We start from the raw sequence: 18,904 nt of genomic DNA, 5'->3' as shown, positions 1-18,904 counted from the left end.
AATGATCCTGTAGGCGGAGGAGGGCTGTCACATGAAATGTAATTTTCGGCTGACAGTGAATTATATTGCTTTGCTTGTTTGCTGCCGATGAGATAAGACTGGGCACATGGGCTCCAGGAGAAAAGATCTGAGAGGAAGCAGCTTCAGGGACACCTTCTGACTTGTGGGTAGAACACAAGAAGTTTCCTTCGCGAGGGACTGGCGTCGGCAAACATGGCAAATCAATTTAACCGATTAAAGGGTAACTCTGCAGCATCTGAGTCTGGCCTTTTGTCTCCAGCCCTCTAAATAACAGGTTTGCCCAAGGGGTGAAGGGAACTGAAGGAACTGCTAAACATATTTCTTTTCCACTGAATTTATTTCCAAAAGTAGGTTTTTGGCAAGAAGCTCTCCCCTTCAGAACATCCTTCCCAAGGGACGGATATTCAGTGCCAAGGGCATCCTTCCAAAACACACATTTTGATTTCATCGGGATGCTTCTCCTAATGATTGTGATTTATTTAGAATTTAGACACACCTATTCTGAAAGGTGGAGAAAGTCCTCATTTGAACGCACATCCTCTCTCTCCCTAGCAACAAATGCCCTGGAATGAAACTAACATGTGCGCAAACCATTTCCACTATTTTTGTCAAATTGTGTCAGGAGTAGAGGCCCCTGGCACATGTGCAGAGAGCAAGGCACGCAGGACCATTCTGCTTGGGGCCCATGCCAGATTTCTGCCCAAGTAACCGAGGCCCTGCCCACACCTGTGGGGCCAGGAAGTGGTGGGCGTGGCTGACACCTGTCCTCACCTGACTTCCCAGCCCTGCCCAGCCACCCTCTAAGTGCAAGATGGATCTCGGAGATGCTGGAAGGACTCCTGGCTCTTGGCTTGCTTTCTGACCATGTCAGGCCCTGCGCGACCCATGGGCCCGCCCCCATCAGCTGCCAGTTTGTTTGACCACAAGCCAACCCCTTTGTGTGTTTTCCTGTGCCTGAGTGAACCTCAGAGGCCTGCCTTCATCAATATGCCACACTACAAAGCTCCATCGTGAAATTGAATATTTATGGAAAGACTTCTGTTACTTACGAATCAACGTGATTTTCAAATGACAGGAGGATGGGAAAAGGTGATGTCTTGAATGCGCATTCAGCAATAGCTTCTATGACTTCCTAGGAGAAAGAGATGGAAACCAAAGCAGTCACTGACTTTCTGTTTCCCTTAAAGAACACAAATGCTCTTTCCATAAAGGACATTCCTTCTGTCTTTCTGAAGGACGGCCTGGTCCCATCAACTTATCTAAGTTCTCCATTTGGTCCCTCCCATCAAAACCGAAGCAGCTCACAGTCCAAGATGACAGAACCTCCCAGAACCTGGGAGACACTCCCTTGGCACCTTCCTCCTTAGCTTCGGAGGGCCAGAACAGAACCACTGCTGCGTTTTAACGGAGCGATCTGCATCCACACAGCTTCTCTCTGGGTTTAAGGGATGGACGCCCCCTTTCATGAATGATACTGTCAGTTTTCATGTGTTTGCCCCCTTGGAAGTTCGAGGGAGCTGAAAGGCAAAATAAAAACAATGTTTTCAAATGCAGCTTGATATCTTTCCAGAAACACAATTGTGTGTCTGTGTTGGGGGGGGGGGTATGTTTCGTTCCTGCTGTTGTGTTTTGGTTCTAATCAAACTGAAAAAGGCTTAGAAAAAATACTGTGCTACTCCCAATAAGCACTTCTCATCTGCTTGCTTTCCTTTCTCATCTTCACACACACTAAAATTGTCACCCCTTCATTCCACTGTTGTGTCTTCCTGGGGGAGGAGAACCAGACCCCTCCTGACCTGCGCAGTTCTGCCTCCATGGGGTGGGCTTCTATTCCCAAAGCTCTGCCTGCCGTGGATGACTCTGCTGAATTAAAACACAGAGCCCATCAACTCTTCTTCTGCATCACAAAACCAGAAATTTCCCTTCCATCCTCCTCCTCCATCTCTTGTTCATGCATTTCAGGCTGTTGTTTGATCTAGATAACCCCCCTGCAAGTTACACAAGGCAGCCACACTTGTTCATTTAATGGGAAAATACAATCACAGAGTTGGATGGGACCTCCAGGGTCATCTAGCCCAAGCCCCTGCACAATGCAGGAAACTCACAAACACCTTCCCCTAAATTCACAGGATCTGCATTGCTGTCAGATGGCCATCTAGCCTCTGCTTAAAAACCTCCAAGGAAGGAGAGCCCACCACCTCCCGAGGAGGAAGCCTGTTCCACTGAGGAACCACTCTAACTGTCAGGAAGTTCTTCCTAATGTTGAGCTGGAAACTCTTTTGATTTAATTTTAACCCATTGGTTCTGGACCACCTTCTGAGGCCACAGAAAACAATTCCACACCATCCTCTTTATGACAGCCCTTCAAGTAATAATTCCACCCCCTCTAATGTTTCATACCATGGTGGGCACGGGCTGCCCTACTTACTGTGAACTGGTCTCTCACTATGTTTTGACTGAGTGGCTACCAGACAGAAGACAGTGAATTCTGTGGCACCTTTAAGACAAACAAACTTTAATTCTTGGTATAAACTTGCATGTGCAGTGTGCGTGCACACAAAAGCTTCTACCCAGCATTAAACGTTGTTGGTCTCAAAGGTGCCTGACTGGACTCAAACTTTGATCTCTTGCTTCAAACCAACATGGCGACTCTCCTGAAGTTACCAGATTGGTAGTCATAAGAACATAAGAGAAGCCATGCTGGATCAGGCCAATGGCCCATCCAGTCCAACACTGTGTCACATAAGAACATAAGAGAAGCCATGTTGGATCAGGCCAATGGCCCATCCAGTCCAACACTGTGTCACATAAGAACATAAGAGAAGCCATGTTGGATCAGGCCAATGGCCCATCCAGTCCAACACTGTGTCACATAAGAACATAAGAGAAGCCATGTTGGATCAGGCCAATGGCCCATCCAGTCCAACACTCTGTGTCACATAAGAACATAAGAGAAGCCATGTTGGATCAGGCCAATGGCCCACCCAGTCCAACACTCTGTATCACACAGTGGCCAATATATGTGTGTGTGTAGACAGACAGACAGACAGACAGACAGATAGATAGATAGATAGATAGATAGATAGATAGATAGATAGATAGATAGATAGATAGATACACATACACACACATACTGTGGCTAATAGCCACTGATGGACCTCTGCTCCATATTTTTATCTAACCCCCTCTTGAAGCTGTCTATGCTTGCAGCCACCACCACCTCCTGTGGCAGTGAATTCCACATGTTAATCACCCTTTGGGTGAAGAATGACTTCCTTTTATCCGTTTTAACCTGACTGCTCAGCAATTTCATTGAATGCCCACGAGTTCTCGTATTGTGAGAAAGGGAGAAAAGTCAGGGAGCTGATGGAAAAACGTCACAGTTCGCAGTGATGTTGGGCATTCTCCTTCTGCTGGTTTGCAGTCTGTATTTGGAGTGCATGAGGCTGAGAGAAGAAGACTGTGAGTGAGGGGCAATTCCCAGTGGGAGCAGCTCTCTCTCAGAGTCAGCAGGTGCGCTGTCTGCTTGAAGGAGGGTATTTGCTTCCAGTATCCTCATTGTGCCGACTCTAAGTAAAGCAAATGTTGCAACGGTGCTGGCTTTCCACTGTCCTTTCAGTCAAACGAACAAGAACCACCCAGCCTGTGGAGATTCTCACTGACTGAGGAAACGGGAAGCACTCCAGGATATTCATGCATCAGGCGGCTTTCCCCTTCATAAGCGCTTCTGCTTCAGTATCTGTATCTGCAGCCATTCCGTTCTCCACAGCAGAGCAAGCAGTTATTGAGATGATTAACCTGATAAGATTAACCTAGGAGAGGGACCAGGCAGAAGGTCCCTGTTTCAATCCCCAGCAGCATCTCTAGCTAAAAGGGCCAGGCAGGAGGGGATGGGGGAGATGCTTTTCTGCCTGAGACCCTGGAGAGCCGCTGCCAGTCTGAGTAGGCAATACTGACTTTGATGGACTGGGGGTGGGGGGGGGGGGGGTGCCTGATTCAGTAGAAGGCAGCTTCCTGTGCATTCACATGGTCAACTGGGAACCTGGCAAGACTCCTTTGCCAGGCAGCAATGGGACATCTAGATGTAAAAATGTGGAGAATCTGAAACGGACCCTGTATCGATAGGGACAGACGCACTCTCCAGCTCTATTTTTACACAGTTTTTGTTTCTTACAAAGAACCCTGGAAGCCTCCTCAGTGGAAGGTGTGAGGACAAATAATCACACAACAAAACGGACAAATGATTATGTCATACAAGACTTTTTAAAGGGATATCTGTATAGTTTTGCTTCTGTGTTAAAATTCAACTCCTATTATAAAACTACTCAGTGTTATTATAAAGCTACTCAGATCGAAGGTTTGCTCAATTTGTTAATTTTACTGCATACTGCTGCTTGCGCATGCTCATGCTACTCAGATCGAAGGTTTGCTCAATTTGTTAATTGTACCATTCTGTCATGGTACCATTTTACATTCTCAACCCCTGCCTACCAGATCATTTTACTTCACTGTCACTGGTTCTTAAATCTGTCCCATGTTGCATTCTGGGCCACTGCCTACCAGCTCTGTATGGCTCTGCTCAGCTCTGTGTGGCTTTGCTCCCTGTGCTGGATTCCTCATCTGATGAAGGGTGCTTAAGAGCACACAGAAACTGGCGTTCTGAATAAAAATGGGTTGGTCTTAAAGGTGACACTTGACTCCTGCTTTGTTCAACTATTATAAAACTGTTAGCAGGGGACATATTTAACGCATACAGTGTCTCATCCAGGGAAGGAATTCCTTCAAAATGTCCTTTGTGGAAGTGTTAATCCACCTGTGCAGGGACCAAGGGGGAAAGATGGCCATGTGGATTCTGAAGATTTTGCCGGGGGGGGGGGGGGGAGAGATCATAAATCATCAAAAGGATCCAAATGAGAACATTTGAAGCGACTGAGATAAAAGGCCAAAGCAGCAGGGGGAACAATCAGGAGGTGGCAAAATGGAGACCTCAGTGAGGTAAACTTTCATTAACTCAGTTCTGCTATCTATCCTCTTCCATCAAGGAAAGGAGAAAAAGGTCACGTTACATAAAGACTCTCAGAATCTGACAGGAAAATTAGTTGCACGCACCACATTAAATGCACTTGTCTAGACAAAATCCCCCTGCTATTAACTTATATTTTACAAGGAAACGTCACAGGTTTAGAAAAATGTCAACTTTCCAGATTCCTCAAAGTCAAAAGGTAACAAAACAAATTCAGGTAAGCCCAAGTGTAACATAGTGAGAAGGCAACGGGTCTGTCTTCAATCAGGCCTGTAGCCAGAAGGGGACCCTTGGGGCAGCGGCCCCTCCCAAATGTGCCCTCCCTCCCTCCCATATGAAAGAAGAAGAAGAAGAAGATGATGATGATATTGGATTTATATCCTGCCCTATACTCAGAGTCTCACAATCTCCTTTACCTTTCCCCCAACAGGCACCCTGTGAGGCGGGCAGGGCTGAGAGAGCTCTCCCAGAAGCTGCCCTTTCAAGGACAACTCCTATGAGAGCTATGGCTGACCCAAGGCCATTCCAGCAGCTGCAAGAGGCGGTGGGCTCTCCTTCCTTGGAGGTTTTTAAAAAGAGGCTAGATGGCCATCTGACAGCAATGAAGATCCTGTGAATTTAGGGGGAAGTGTTTGTGAGTTTCCTGCGCTGTGCAGGGGGTTGGACTAGATGACCCTAGAGGTCCCTTTCAACTCTATGATTCTAAGTGGAGTAGTGGGGAATCAAACCTGGTTCTCCCAGATAAGAGTTCGCACATTTAACTACTACACCAAACTGGCTCTCAGAAATACATGCCATGGGGAAATCAGCAAGGAAAAGAAGAAGGAATGAAAACCACTCACAATTAATATGTACAAAAGCTGCTAGATTCCTAATTCAGTCTACTCCAAGTTTTTAGCATGTAATGCCATGTCCAATTTAAGGTGCCTTTTGCAGCCCAAAGTTTTAAAAATGCACCCCTAAGCGGAAAAAATCGTATCAATTGAGAAAGGTAGTCGTTGAGTAAACTATACAGCATCGTTTCATTGTGTGGGAAGGAAAGTGAAACTGGGACGCCTGCTTTCTTGCCAGATTAAAAAATACGATTAACACACAACCCGTATAAATAACTCTCAGGAAACCAGAGTTGGCAGACATCATTATCAGCTGTAACTGCCCCAAAGGAAATGGGTCTGAAAGGGGACGATAATGCCAGTGAGGGCGAGAGGAGAACGAGGCGTTTTGCTGTAACTGTTTCTGCCACACTCTCTCAGGTCTTTGGATAATCTGATGGAAAAGTTAAGCTTAGAGAAGCACAGAAGTTTAATATATATATATATTATGTTTTGTGCACTATGTTCTTTAGGACTTCCTCTATCAGCAAATGGTAAAACAAGCCTCTATTGCAAAGTTCCAAAAAACCCCAAAACAAACCAACAAAACATGCTGGCTACTTTGCTGACAAAGCACCAAAATGAGATACAAGCACTTCTTGCCAAATCTCTCGACAATGTGGTAGAAAAGAGCCAGAGTCTTTGTAGCAGTGGAGAAGCTTTTGTGAGTCATGGCTCACATCTTCGGAGTCAGAGCAAATTGTGCGCGTCTTTTACGGTGCTGCCGAACTGTGGCTCTTTTCTGCTGCGGCCTCCAGGGTTCCCTGTAAGCTGAAGTAGCGTGGGCTAGCTCACATATTTTTAGCCTCCAGCTCACACATTTTTGTCTTAGCTCAGGAAGGATAGCCCCAGAGCACAATGATTTATGCAGCAGCTCACAATTTTAATGCCAGGAGCTCACAAAGTAGAACTTTGGCTCACAAGACTGCAGCTTAGAGGGAACATTGATTGCAACCCATCTTGACCTGTCTCTATAAGGAGGGTGTGGAGCGCAATATGCCACACACAGCACACCTCACAATCCAGTTGATAAAAATGCCTTTTGAGATGTTGCAATAAAGGGAAAACCTCTGAAAATGACCTTGGTCAGACCTCTGCTGAGGTTGGCAAACAGAAAGGCAAACAATCCCTCACTTGACCTGCAAAGTTATTTGCACACATAATTTAACTATTCCGTGTTCCAGCAGTTGCACTACCCAAACACATCTGATAAAACAGGGAGAAAATCTGAAACTGCTTCCCTGTTTGTAATTTGAACTCCTTTTATCGTCTTTCCCACAAATCCATCATGAAGATACACCTGTACCATCCGTTTCCTAGAATCTCTCTGTTTTTCCACTGCCTGGACACACTGCGGGTGCTGAGGACAGATATGAACATGAAGTTTATCTGCCTAAGCAGCTGCCCTTGCACTTCTTAATGCATCGGGACTTGCTGCTTGGAATTCTATCTGCTAACTGCTGCCCGGATTACATAAAACCTGAATAACGGGGAGGGGTGTGTGTGTTTGTTTGGCCGGAAATTCTATGCTTTCCCAGCAAGCAACATGTCTTGCCATATTTGGTAGGCCCAACGCCTTTTTTATAGTAGGACCTCCTTTGCATGTCAGGCCACACCTCCCTGATGTAGCCAATCCTCCTGGAGCTTGCAGGGCTCTTTGTACAAGGCCTACTTTACGTTCCAGGAGGATTGGCTACATCAGGGGTGTGTGGCCTAAGATACAAAGAATAATAATAAGATGATGATATTGGATTTATATCCCACCCTCTACTCTAAATCTCAGAGTCTCAGAGCTGCTCACAATCTCCTTTATCTTCCTCCCCCACAACAGACATGCTGTGAGGTGGGTGGGGCTGGAGAGGGCTCTCACAGCAGCTGCCCTTTCAAGGACAGAGTCTCAGAGTGGCTCACAATCTCCTTTCCCTTCCTCCCCCACAACAGACACCCTGTGAGGTAGATGAAGATATTGGATTTATATCCCGCCCTCCACTCCGAAGAGTCTCAGAGCGGCTCACAATCTCCTTTACCTTCCTCCCCCACAACAAGCACCCTGTGAGGTAGAAGATGATATTGGATTTATATCCCGCCCTCCACTCCGAAGAGTCTCAGAGCGGCTCACAATCTCCTTTCCCTTCCTCCCCCACAACTGACACCCTGTGAGGTAGATGAAGATATTGGATTTATATCCCGCCCTCCACTCCGAAGAGTCTCAGAGTGGCCCACAATCTCCTTTCCCTTCCTCCCCCACAACAGACACCCTGTGAGGTGGGTGGGGCTGGAGAGGGCTCTCACATCAGCTGCCCTTTCAGGAACAGAGTCTCAGAGGGGCTCACAATCTCCTTTCCCTTCCTCCCCCACAACAGACACCCTGTGAGGTAGATGAAGATATTGGATTTATATCCCGCCCTCCATCCCGAAGAGTCTCAGAGTGGCTCACAATCTCTTTTTCCTTCCCCTCCCCCCTCAAAACAGACACCCTGTGAGGTAGATGAAGATACTGGATTTATATCCCGCCCTCCACTCCGAAGAGTCTCAGAGCGGCTCACAATCTCCTTTCCCTTCCTCCCCCACAACAGACACCCTGTGAGGTAGATGAAGATACTGGATTTATATCCCACCCTCCACTCAGAAGAGTCTCAGAGCGGCTCACAATCTCCTTTCTCCCCCCACAACAGACACCCTGTGAGGTAGATGGTGCTCAGAGAGCTCTCCCAGTAGCTGCCTTTTCAAGGACAGCTCTGCCAGAGCTATGGCTGACCCAAGGCTATTCCAGCAGCTGCAAGTGGAGGAGTGGGGAATCAAACCCAGTTCTCCTAGGTGTCAGAACTTGTAACTTTTGCTCTATTTGCCTTGACCAAACTGACTCCATGCTGTAACTTAGTATTAACATAGAGTGCCTGGCCACAGCAATTAACCCTGGCCCCTTTGCTATGCCAAATATTTAGGGCAGCAGGGCAGGCGGCAGATAGTCTCTGCTTAACATCCACAGGTGCCCTTTGAAGACAGGCCGTTTGGCCTTCACAACAGGGGAGCATCCTCCCTTCTGATAACGAAGGCTGGGAAAAGAGACACTTGTCTGTGACCGTGTGAATGATGTAACCAACTGCCAAGAATTGGCATTACTGTTATTTTGTTGCTCTAGTACTGTAGTTCTTCAATAAAGATCCTAACTTTGTAACAAGTATTGGAATCGTCTGAAGTTCATCCAAGTTCTGACACTAGGTAAGAGTCCATGCACTTAACCGCTACACCAAACTGGCTCTCTTCCAAGGAGTTCGTGCTTGGCCTATTCCAGACCTATTCCTGTCCCTTGAAACAAAGATGGAGAGCTCTGCTGGGGGGGGGGGATAGTTGTGGCTGTTCTGTGCTTCCTTGGCAGTGAGGGTGCAAAGGTAGTGAGCACGGTTGGTCCTGCCAAGCTGCTCTGTGTCGAGTGTGCAAGGAACCCCTCGGCCTGCCAGTTTCCAGATCTCTCTAGGCCAGGGGTAGGGAACGTTGGCTCTCCAGATGCTTTTTTGCCTACAACTCCCATCAGCCCCAGCCATTGGCCATGCTGGCTGGGGCTGCTGGGAGTTGTAGGCAACAAAAACATCTGGAGAGGCAACGTTCCCTATCCCTGCTCTTGGCCATCTCACGGTCTCACCACGGACAGGTCTTGCTGCTTTGGAAACGGTGCATCACACCCACCGTCTCCAGGTCCGGTGGTGCCTTTAAGAGGAACAAAGTTTAATTCTGGGTATAAGCTTTCGTGTGCGTGCACACTTCTTCAAATGCTCACGTACACACAAGAAAGCTTCGACCCACAATAAAACTTGGTTGGTCTTAAAGATGCCCCTGGACTCACACTTTGGTTTGGGTGTGGCTTCAGACCAACACAGCTGCCCACCTGGATCCAGAAAATGCAGAAATCTGTGACACTGTGGGGGGAGGGAGGGGGCCTGGGTAGTTAACAGGGAGATCCCAAACAGAACTGCATCCTTCTCAGTTCACGGATGTCTGTGTGCTTGGAAAGATATGACTCTGCTTCAGATGGCACTGGAGGGTGTTCACGCTTCCCAACACTGGATGTTTGCTTTAAGACTGCAGTGAAGCCTCCTGGCTTGACCCACAAGCACCTACAATCCAGTACTTTTGGATACACTTCCTTGCCCCACCCCCCATCAACTGGTACAACAGTCCATAAAAGGTCCACTTGACAACCATTTAGCTTTCCATCATGTAGCAGCTCAAGCAGCTGTACCTTAAACGATATTTCAGTTGTCATGGTGAAGCCATGCGTAATGACCGGCTCTTCTTCGGCTGTCCGGCCTTTCCAGCAGTCCAGCTCAACGCAGCGGCAGCCGGACAGCAGCACTTGGCGATACATCTCCACGGAAGAGTTCCCAGCCAGCTGGCCAGCTGCGGAGAGAAAGGCAGCCAGGTCACTCTACGGGGTTGGAGGCCCACAGCCTAAGGACGGAACCCAGAGATCGCCCAGCTTCGCTCAGTGACAAGACTCAAGATAATGAATCCCTTCCAAATGCACAAAAGTCACCCAGAATGAGTCAGAGCTCAGCTCTTTCCTCCAGCTGCCTCTCCAGAAATAATTTCCAACCCAAGTCAAGAAAATTACTTGGAGGCAAATGGAGAGGGCGGGGGGGGGGGGAGGAGAAAAAATGATGCAAAGAGGGAATATCCAATTAAATGTGCCTAATTCACATTTTTCTTTATGTCCCTATTTTTAAAGGACTAAAGCAGATTATGGACTTACTCTTTATGTCCCTATTTTTAAAGGGCTAAAAAAAAAAGGGTAAAGGGCTAAGACAGATTTATCTTTCACATCTATTTTTGGTGACAACTTCAAAGCATTAATTGATAGGGTGAGAGGTTTGGCAGACATTAGTCAAAGTCAAGTACTTTTTCTGTCTCTTTGGTTCCAGTGGGAGAGATTTACATGCCGCCTTAACTCTCCCACCCTTGGACAAAACACTGAAAGGTGGTTTGACTGGAACAACTACTAGAGGAGGAGAAGAAGAAGAAGAAGAAGATATTGGATTTATATCCCGCCCTCCACTCTGAGAAGGCTCAGAGCAGCTCACAATCTCCTTTCCCTTCCTCCCCCACAACAGACACCCTGTGAGGTGGGTGGGGCTGAGAGGACTCTCACAGCAGCTGCCCTTTCAAGGACAACCTCTGCCAGAGCTATGGCTGACCCAAGGCCATTCCAGCAGGTGCAAGCGGAGAAGTGGGGAATCAAACCCGGTTCTCTCCTAGAAATTAACCATTATTTAACCATTATTTCAGTATCTCTCAGACTGAAGAATTTAAAACAAAGGAATAATATTTCTGGCCTTTATTTGACATTTGTTTCTCATCCCAGTGTTCTAAAATCATTATTTATATTGGTACCACCAAATTCAGTTGATGGCTGGTTCGTTGCTGCTGCTCTTCCCCCTCACCCCACTTCCCTTCCCTTAATTAAAAGGGTTTGGTTTGGTTTCATCTCCCTTGGGGAAAACAAGCCCTAAAATGTAGCCCAGAAAACCAAGAGCGATTTGGCAATGATCACACAGCACAGAAAGGAAGAGGACAGCTGATTACTGTGTGTCAAACTATCAACAATAAGCAAACACCACAACTCCCCAGGGCTTAATACTGCCATCTTGAACAACAGACCAAAGTCTCTCCAGTGCTTTACCTTTCTGGAGGTGGGGGGGGGGGGAGAGATGATAATTTGTTTTTTATTTATGTGTGTTGCCAGGCGGGGTATTCTCTTTTGGTGGTGGTGGTTTCGAGTTTCTCCAAATTCTAGAAAGCCACCAGAGCGAGGCTTTAACAGAAATGACTCTTTGCCTTTGTTTGCTTTGCCCCACAGTGACACTCCATGGTTGCCTTCCATTTGACAACTTTCTCCCCCCCGCAAAAAAAAAAGTCAGAGGAGATGTTTGGTTGAGTGCTGCTGTGAATATAATTGATGCCACCCATAGATATCAATGCAATCCCTTGTCCCCACTAACCTGTGAAACGGAAGGGGGGTGGATGGGAAGTGAGAGAAGAGAGGCTCTTGAACAGGTGTTCAGAAGAAGGTCAACGCAGGTGTCCTACCACACCTGCGGGGCTCGTGCTCTTCGGAATGATACTTCCTCAGCATTTTGGCCAGCAAGAAGGCAGACGGGCCCCAGCAAGGGCACGATGGGGAAAGGGGGCGAGATTCTTCCCTCTTGTTAGAGGGCTGTTTTGATACACCCAGTTCACCCTGTGAGGACACCATTTTGGCTATGCACAAAATTACATCCCCGGAGCGTTCAAAGTTACTTGTTAGACAAATATCTTAGCTGAGTATTAATCAAACGTATTGTTATTTCTCACCTCAGGGATGTAGCCCTTATTTGTCCTCATCGTGGGGGAGGGGGAGAAGTGGACACCCAGACCACCCATTCTAGATGGTGTCTTTATCCCAGCACCCTTACACAAAGCAGGGTGCCATTAGGCTCAGGTGTGTGGCTGTGTTGGTCTGAAGCAGCAGAACAAAGTCAGAGTCCAGTCAAGCACCTGGAAGGCCAACCAAGCTGAATTCTGGGTGCAAGATTCCTTCTGCGCACACACTTCTTCAGACACACCCTTCTTCATAATGCCATAAGATACTGAAGGGCCAGGGCAGAGGGGGTCATCTCCAGGGGGGGGGGGATACCATTTCAGGGGCTCACACAAAGAAGAAGATATTGGATTTATATCTCGCCCTCCACTCCGAAGAGTCTCAGAGCAGCTCACAATCTCCTTTCCCTTCCTCCCCCACAACAGACACCCTGTGAGGTAGATGAAGATATTGGATTTATATCCCGCCCTCCACTCCAAAGAGTCTCAGAGCGGATCACAATCTCCTTTACCTTCCCCCCCCCCCAACAGACACCCTGTGAGGTAGATGAAGATATTGGATTTATATCCCGCCCTCCACTCCAAAGAGTCTCAGAGCGGCTCACAATCTCCTTTACCTTCCTCCCCCCAACAGACACCCTGTGAGATAGATGAAGATATTGGATTTCTATCCCGCCCCCCACTCCGAAGAGTCTCAGAGCGGCTCACAATCTCCTTTCCCTTCCTCCCCCACAACAGACACCCTGTGAGGCGGGTGGGGCTGAGAGACCTCTCCCAGAAGCTGCCCTTTGAAGGAGAGAGTCTCAGAGCGGCTCACAATCTCCTTTACCTTCCTCCCCCACAACAGACACCCTGTGAGGTGGGTGGGGCTGAGAGGGCTCTCACAGCAGCTGCCCTTTCAAGGACAACCTCTGCCAGAGCTATGGCTGACCCAAGGCCATGCTAGCAGGTGCAAGTGGAGGAGTGGGGAATCAAACCCGGTTCTCCTAGATAAGAGTCCGCACACTTCACCACTACACCAAACATGACAAGAGTGCTTCTCTGTACAACCCCCCCTCCCTTTGCTTAGAAAACCACAACAGGGAAAAATCTTAGCCTAGATCCCCTCGACATGCAACTCTGTTCTGTGAGGGGCAGAGCTGGCCTGGAGGTCTACAAGGGTGGGCCCTATAAGCCCCTTCATTCCTGGACCTTCCCTGCCCCCCCACTTCCAGAAGCCTTCTGGGCCCCCTCAGAAACTGCTGTTCAAAGCACAGGGGCCTCGGGACAAAACGCAAGGCGGCACAGAGGGCTGATATGGAAGCAGGGTGGGGGGAGGTCAGGCGATGTTGCCCTCTTTGCTTTTCAGTCAGCAGAGTTTCTACAGACACGAGAGGGGGGGCAAGGTCAGCCCATCAGCCTTCTTCACAACAGGTCCAGCTTCTCCACAGAATTGTGTCCACAGAGTATCCATTGACTTCTGTCTCACTGACTGGTCCTGATATGTTATTTTATTGTCCTATCTGCCAAAAAGCCCCCAAGGCTTCAGGTCCCTTGTCTGTGGAGCATCATTGCAGCACTATCACTCAAAAAAGGCACGCTTGGACACACATCTGCTCCAAGGAGAAGTCCGGACATGGATAGTAACGCTACAGAGCTGTGCACAGAGAAGCAAGGTCTCCAAGGAGGCAGGGCTTACATTCTTTCTACCGATATGACAGAGGAGAAGACAAGAATGAGATATGATAATGCTGGTCTACCTCTTCTTATCTTATACACTGGAAACTTCGCAGGAAAGTATGTCTTTACATTTTAGGTAAAACCAGGACTTTAGGGGGTTTGGCTGGGAATAGATCTGCAAAATAGCATCTGCAGGGGTCGTTTTGTAGGAGCTCAGTAGCATATTTGCATATGCCACACCCCCTGGAGCGTGGCATATGCAACTGAGATGCTAACGAGAAAATCAAAGAGAAAGAAAGTTATGAGAGAGAGTAAATAGATGGGGAGGGAGGAGGAAGGAAGAAAGGAAGGAAAAGAGAGGAAGGGAGAAAAACAGATAAAGAAACAAATATGGAGAGAGCGATGGGAAGAGAGAGAGAGAGAGAGAGAGAGAGAGAGAAAGAAGATGGGGACAGAGGGAGGGAGGGGCTGGAGGCTTCTCTCACTGGGCGGCTCAAAGCACCCAGCATGAGAAGCCAGTCCCGGGATCTGTGTGCAGTGGAGAGTCCTCTTCCCATTGCACACGGACTCTGGCTGGAGGAGATTCAGGAGCTGGGCTCCTGTGCGCTCCTGCTTCTTAATTCGAGCCCGGGCCAGCTGTATACTGTTCCCATTCTGGAATAATTGGACAAAGGAAAGCAAACAGAAATTACAAGAGATTCAACACAGGCTCAGTTTCACAACCCCTGAAAGGAGTGAGTACGTTCCTGGCCTTCCTTTATGTGCCCTGATGTCTCCTTCCACCACGTCAGCTCCTTTTAGCGTGATCCACAGCCAATTTTATAAAATCTGTGAAGAAACAATTCACTTTGCTAGCAAAAGGATGGATTCTCATTGTGCAATCACCACCTGGTTTCAAAAGACAGGAAACCACAGCTTGTGAGACTGTCGGAGTACAGCAGCGGAAGAAGCTGCCTTCAATTAGACGCTCAGCGACCAACCCCCCGCCCAAACTGTGTGCCACCCACCTGTGGGCCTCAGTGGCTTTCAGTGGTTCTTCAACAGGATCTACCTGTCGAGGACTGAACAGAACTTGGAGAAGATGACCCCGCCCCCCACCAAAGGGAGACAGGGGTGGTTTTGTGTCCAGAAAGAGAACTCTGCAGTTTCAAGCAACGGGCCCTTTAGAGGTTGACTGAAATAAAGAAAGGAGCCCAGGGGCAAAGCGAATGAAGCTTATTCTAGCATAAGCTTTTGGGAGTTGGAACTCACTTCATCTTGCTATCTTTCTGCAGACGCAGATGTGCTCCCCTGCATGGGTTCTTCTAAATGGGCTTCGCTTGTTGATTTGTGAATAAAGCAGACACTGCTGAGTGCCATTCCAGGTGGCTTCATGTGGTTCCTTCTGTGAAGACAGATCCCAGTGGGCGGTCTGAAGCAGCTGAACCAAGCAGGAGTCCAGCGGCAGCCTTAAGAGCAACCGAGTTTTATTCTGGACAATTTTGTGGGTCTCCAAGGTGCCCCTGCACTCAGACTTTGTCCTGCTCTTCAGACCGACATGGCTGCCCACTGGTATCTATCCCAGAATGCCACACTGTCTTTAGCCAGGGTCGTTCTCACAACTTCTTGCTGCTGAGGGAAACTCAGAGCAAGTCGCGATAGATCTGTTTCCACAGCAGTTTGGGAAAGCCTGCCTTGTTCATCACAGCAGATAAACGGCCCCCGTTTCTTTGCTCCTGGTGCTCGGCAATGAGGTCCGTCCTTCACTCTGACAACAGTAATAAACTCAGTTGCGAGGAGGGGGTAACCTGTGGCCAGGCCTGGCTCCAAATTAAAGGCCAGAGGCTGCAGGAGCAGGGAAAGAGGTGAGGGGAAATATTATTTTTGCCAAAAGGATGACATTTCTCCCCTCAGGTTTAGGATGAATCTCTTGAAATTACTTTCCCTCTTCTCCTTGACGCAGGGCAGCCCTGGATTATAAATGTTATACTTCCCTGAAGGGAAAGAAGGAAACAGCTATAATGTCTCTAAATAAATAATCAGCACTGGATGTACTGCCAAATTTTTTTGTTTGGTTTTTTCTTTTTTACTAAAGGCTAGGAAAATGGTCAATACAATTAAGAATAAATTCATGCCATGTGTATGTTTTGCTTTGTAGTTTAATATTGTTTCTTTGAGGAAGCCGTTTCCGTTACTTAAAAGCGAACCAGCAGACCAGCAATTAGCAGGGAAACAGATTTTTTTAGAAAAGAAAACGTACTCCCAGACTGCAAGGCTTCCTTGCTTCCCCTAATTATGCAGCAGTTTTGATTCTTAAGGTTTACTATGAATAGAACTAACAGTAGATTAAAAAATGTAGACAAACACTCCTGACGTTATGAGCGCTTACAAAATATTCACGTCACGTAGATGGACGTATCCACTGTTGCTATTCCAGTAGGTTAAGAACTTGGACATTTCTTTTTTGCATCAAAACCCTGGGAAGAGCACCTGCTTGGCATGCAGAAGGTCCCAGGTTCAATCCCCGGCATCTCCAGCTAAAAGGGTCAGGTAGGAGGGGATGGGAAAGACCTCAGCCTGAGATCCTGGAGAGCCATGCAGAGGGGCCATAGCTCAGTGACAGAGCCTCTGCTTGGCATGCAGAAGGTCCCAGGTTCAATCCCCAGCATCTCCAGTTAAAAGGACCAGGAAGGAGGTGACCGTAAAGACCTCAGCCTGAGACCCTGGAGAGCCATGCAGAGGGGCTGTAGCTCAGTGGCAGAGCCTCTGCTTGGCAGGCAGAAGGTCCCAGGTTCAATCCCTGGCATCTCCAGCTAAAAGGGTCAGGTAGGAGGGGATGGGAAAGACCTCAGCCTGAGACCCTGGAGAGCCATGCAGAGGGGCTGTAGCTCAGGAGCAGAGTCTCTGCTTGGCATGCAGAAGGTCCCAGGTTCAATCCCTGGCATCTCCAGCTAAAAGGGTCAGGTAGGAGGGGATGGGAAAGACCTCAGCCTGTGACCCTGGAGAGCCATGCAGAGGGGCTGTAGCTCAGGGGCAGAGCCTCTGCTTGGCAGGCAGAAGGTCCCAGGTTCAATCCCCGGTATCTCCAGTTAAAAGGACCAGGAAGGAGGTGACCGTAAAGACCTCTGTCTGAGACCCCGGAGAACCATGAAGAGAGGCTGCAGCTCAGTGGCAGAGCCTCTGCTTGGCATGCAAAAGGTCCCAGGTTCAATCCCTGGCATCTCCAGCTAAAAGGGTCAGGTAGGAGGGGATGGGAAAGACCTCCCCTCTGCCTGAGAGCAGAAAATGCTGGCCTGGATGGATGCTGAGTGTGTGTGTGTGGGGGGGTGCGTCTGAGTCAGTCTAAGGCAGTCTGATGTGAGCGAATACTGCATCCTTCTCTGGAAATCATCTGAAATGGGCCCCACTAACCCCATTCCCAACATTTGCCAGACTTCCCCCAAAAGCACTCTGTGCCCTGGCACATTGTTTAGTGCCATACCACTTTTACAAACACTTACACATTCATAACAAAGCATTAGAAAGGAGTCCTTTAGTACCTTAAAAACTAGCAAAATTTGTAGTCAGGGGGGGGGGGGTTAGTTTTTGTGAGTCACGGCTCACTTCTTCAGAGACGCTTCCCACAGATTTGGTTAGTCTTGGACAGACTTGTTGCTCCTGTCTATTGCGACAGACAGACTAACATCTTGATCTATAACAAAGCGTTTTTCTTCTACATTAACTTCAGGAATTGAATATAGCATTACTTAATCTTTTTTTTCCCCTTGGCTTGCTAAGTTTTAGTTTCAGAAATTAATAACTCAGTAGTATATGTATAAGCCCAAACTACTTTGGCCACCCAATGAGAAGGGAGCCCTCCCTGCAGAAGACCCTGATGCTGGGAAAGACAGAAGGCAAAAGAAGAAGGGAGCGGCGAAAGAGGAGATGGCTGGACAGCATTACTGATGTAGCAAACATGAAATCAACCCTGACTGTTCCCTGGAAGGTCAGAGGCTGAAGCTGAAGCTCAAATGCTTTGGCCACCAAATGAGAAGGAGCACTCCCCGGAGAAGACCCTGATGCTGGGAAAGACAGAAGGCAAAAGAAGAAGGGAGCGGCGAAAGAGGAGATGGCTGGACAGCGTTACTGATGGAACAAACACGAATTTGAGCAGACTTCGGAGGATGGTGGAAGACAGGAGGGCCTGGCATGACTTGGTCCAGGGGGTGGCAAAGAGTCAGACTCGATTGTGCAACTGAACAACAATATATGTATAAGGGCAGCATTCGGGCAATCCCGCAAGGGAAATGTCCCTTAAAACCCTCTTCTGCCTGCTACAGAACATCTTAAATGGGTCTTTCCATAGACTGGGTGGATCCTATTTCTGTTTTTAAGGTATACTTGAATGCACAGATGTTACTGCAGTGTCTTCTCACAAACCACAGCCCACCTTTTGTCTACGCTAGATACCTAAATTTCAGTTGTTTATATATTCAACTAAACTGAATATTCATTAAATGAAAATATTTTAACAACACAAGCACAGCTGCTGTACCTTAAGACTAAAATGGGCTGTTGCCAGCTATAGTAATGTGTCTACAAAGTGTAGTGGTTAAATTGCATTCCAAACCATTTTTCTTAAAATGTGGTGTTACAAAACCCAATAAAAGGCAAGGCATACGTTTTTCACCACAAGCTCAAAGTGCACTCTCTCTGTCTCTAACTCCAGGTTATACGTTTACATTTTTTACTCGTCCATGTGGTAAGCACTATATAATTTTCTCGAGCTGCATTGCTTATATTAAAACAACACTCTGGGCTATCTGTTCTAGAGCCAAGGTCTAAAAATTACACACTCAACCAACGCATGGGAAGGAACCTGGCAACTGTGGTTCTGGGCGGCTTCTCTAGAAACGTGGCTCTGGGCAATCGATAACACTCAGAGAGACGCCCAAAGAGCAACCACATGAAAAACTCACACTGACACAAAGCTCTCCCAGACTCTCTCCCCCCAACA

At 47.8% G+C, this 18,904-nt stretch overlaps 1 protein-coding gene across 1 annotated transcript in view; it reads right to left on the bottom strand.

The window, feature by feature from the left end:
- The window catches only part of PLCB1 (phospholipase C beta 1), a 576,948-nt gene that overhangs the window by 175,017 nt on the left and 383,027 nt on the right, over positions 1–18,904 (bottom strand). Inside the window, 2 exon segments of the mRNA XM_060261607.1 lie at positions 1,071–1,153; positions 10,157–10,314. Coding sequence (XP_060117590.1) covers positions 1,071–1,153; positions 10,157–10,314 — 241 coding nt within the window.

Source organism: Heteronotia binoei, chromosome 1, assembly GCF_032191835.1.
Source record: "Heteronotia binoei isolate CCM8104 ecotype False Entrance Well chromosome 1, APGP_CSIRO_Hbin_v1, whole genome shotgun sequence".
Classification (NCBI taxonomy): Eukaryota; Metazoa; Chordata; class Lepidosauria; order Squamata; family Gekkonidae; genus Heteronotia; species Heteronotia binoei.
The sequence above is the reverse complement of the archived record's forward strand: the minus strand, read 5'-3'. Positions and strand labels throughout refer to the sequence as shown.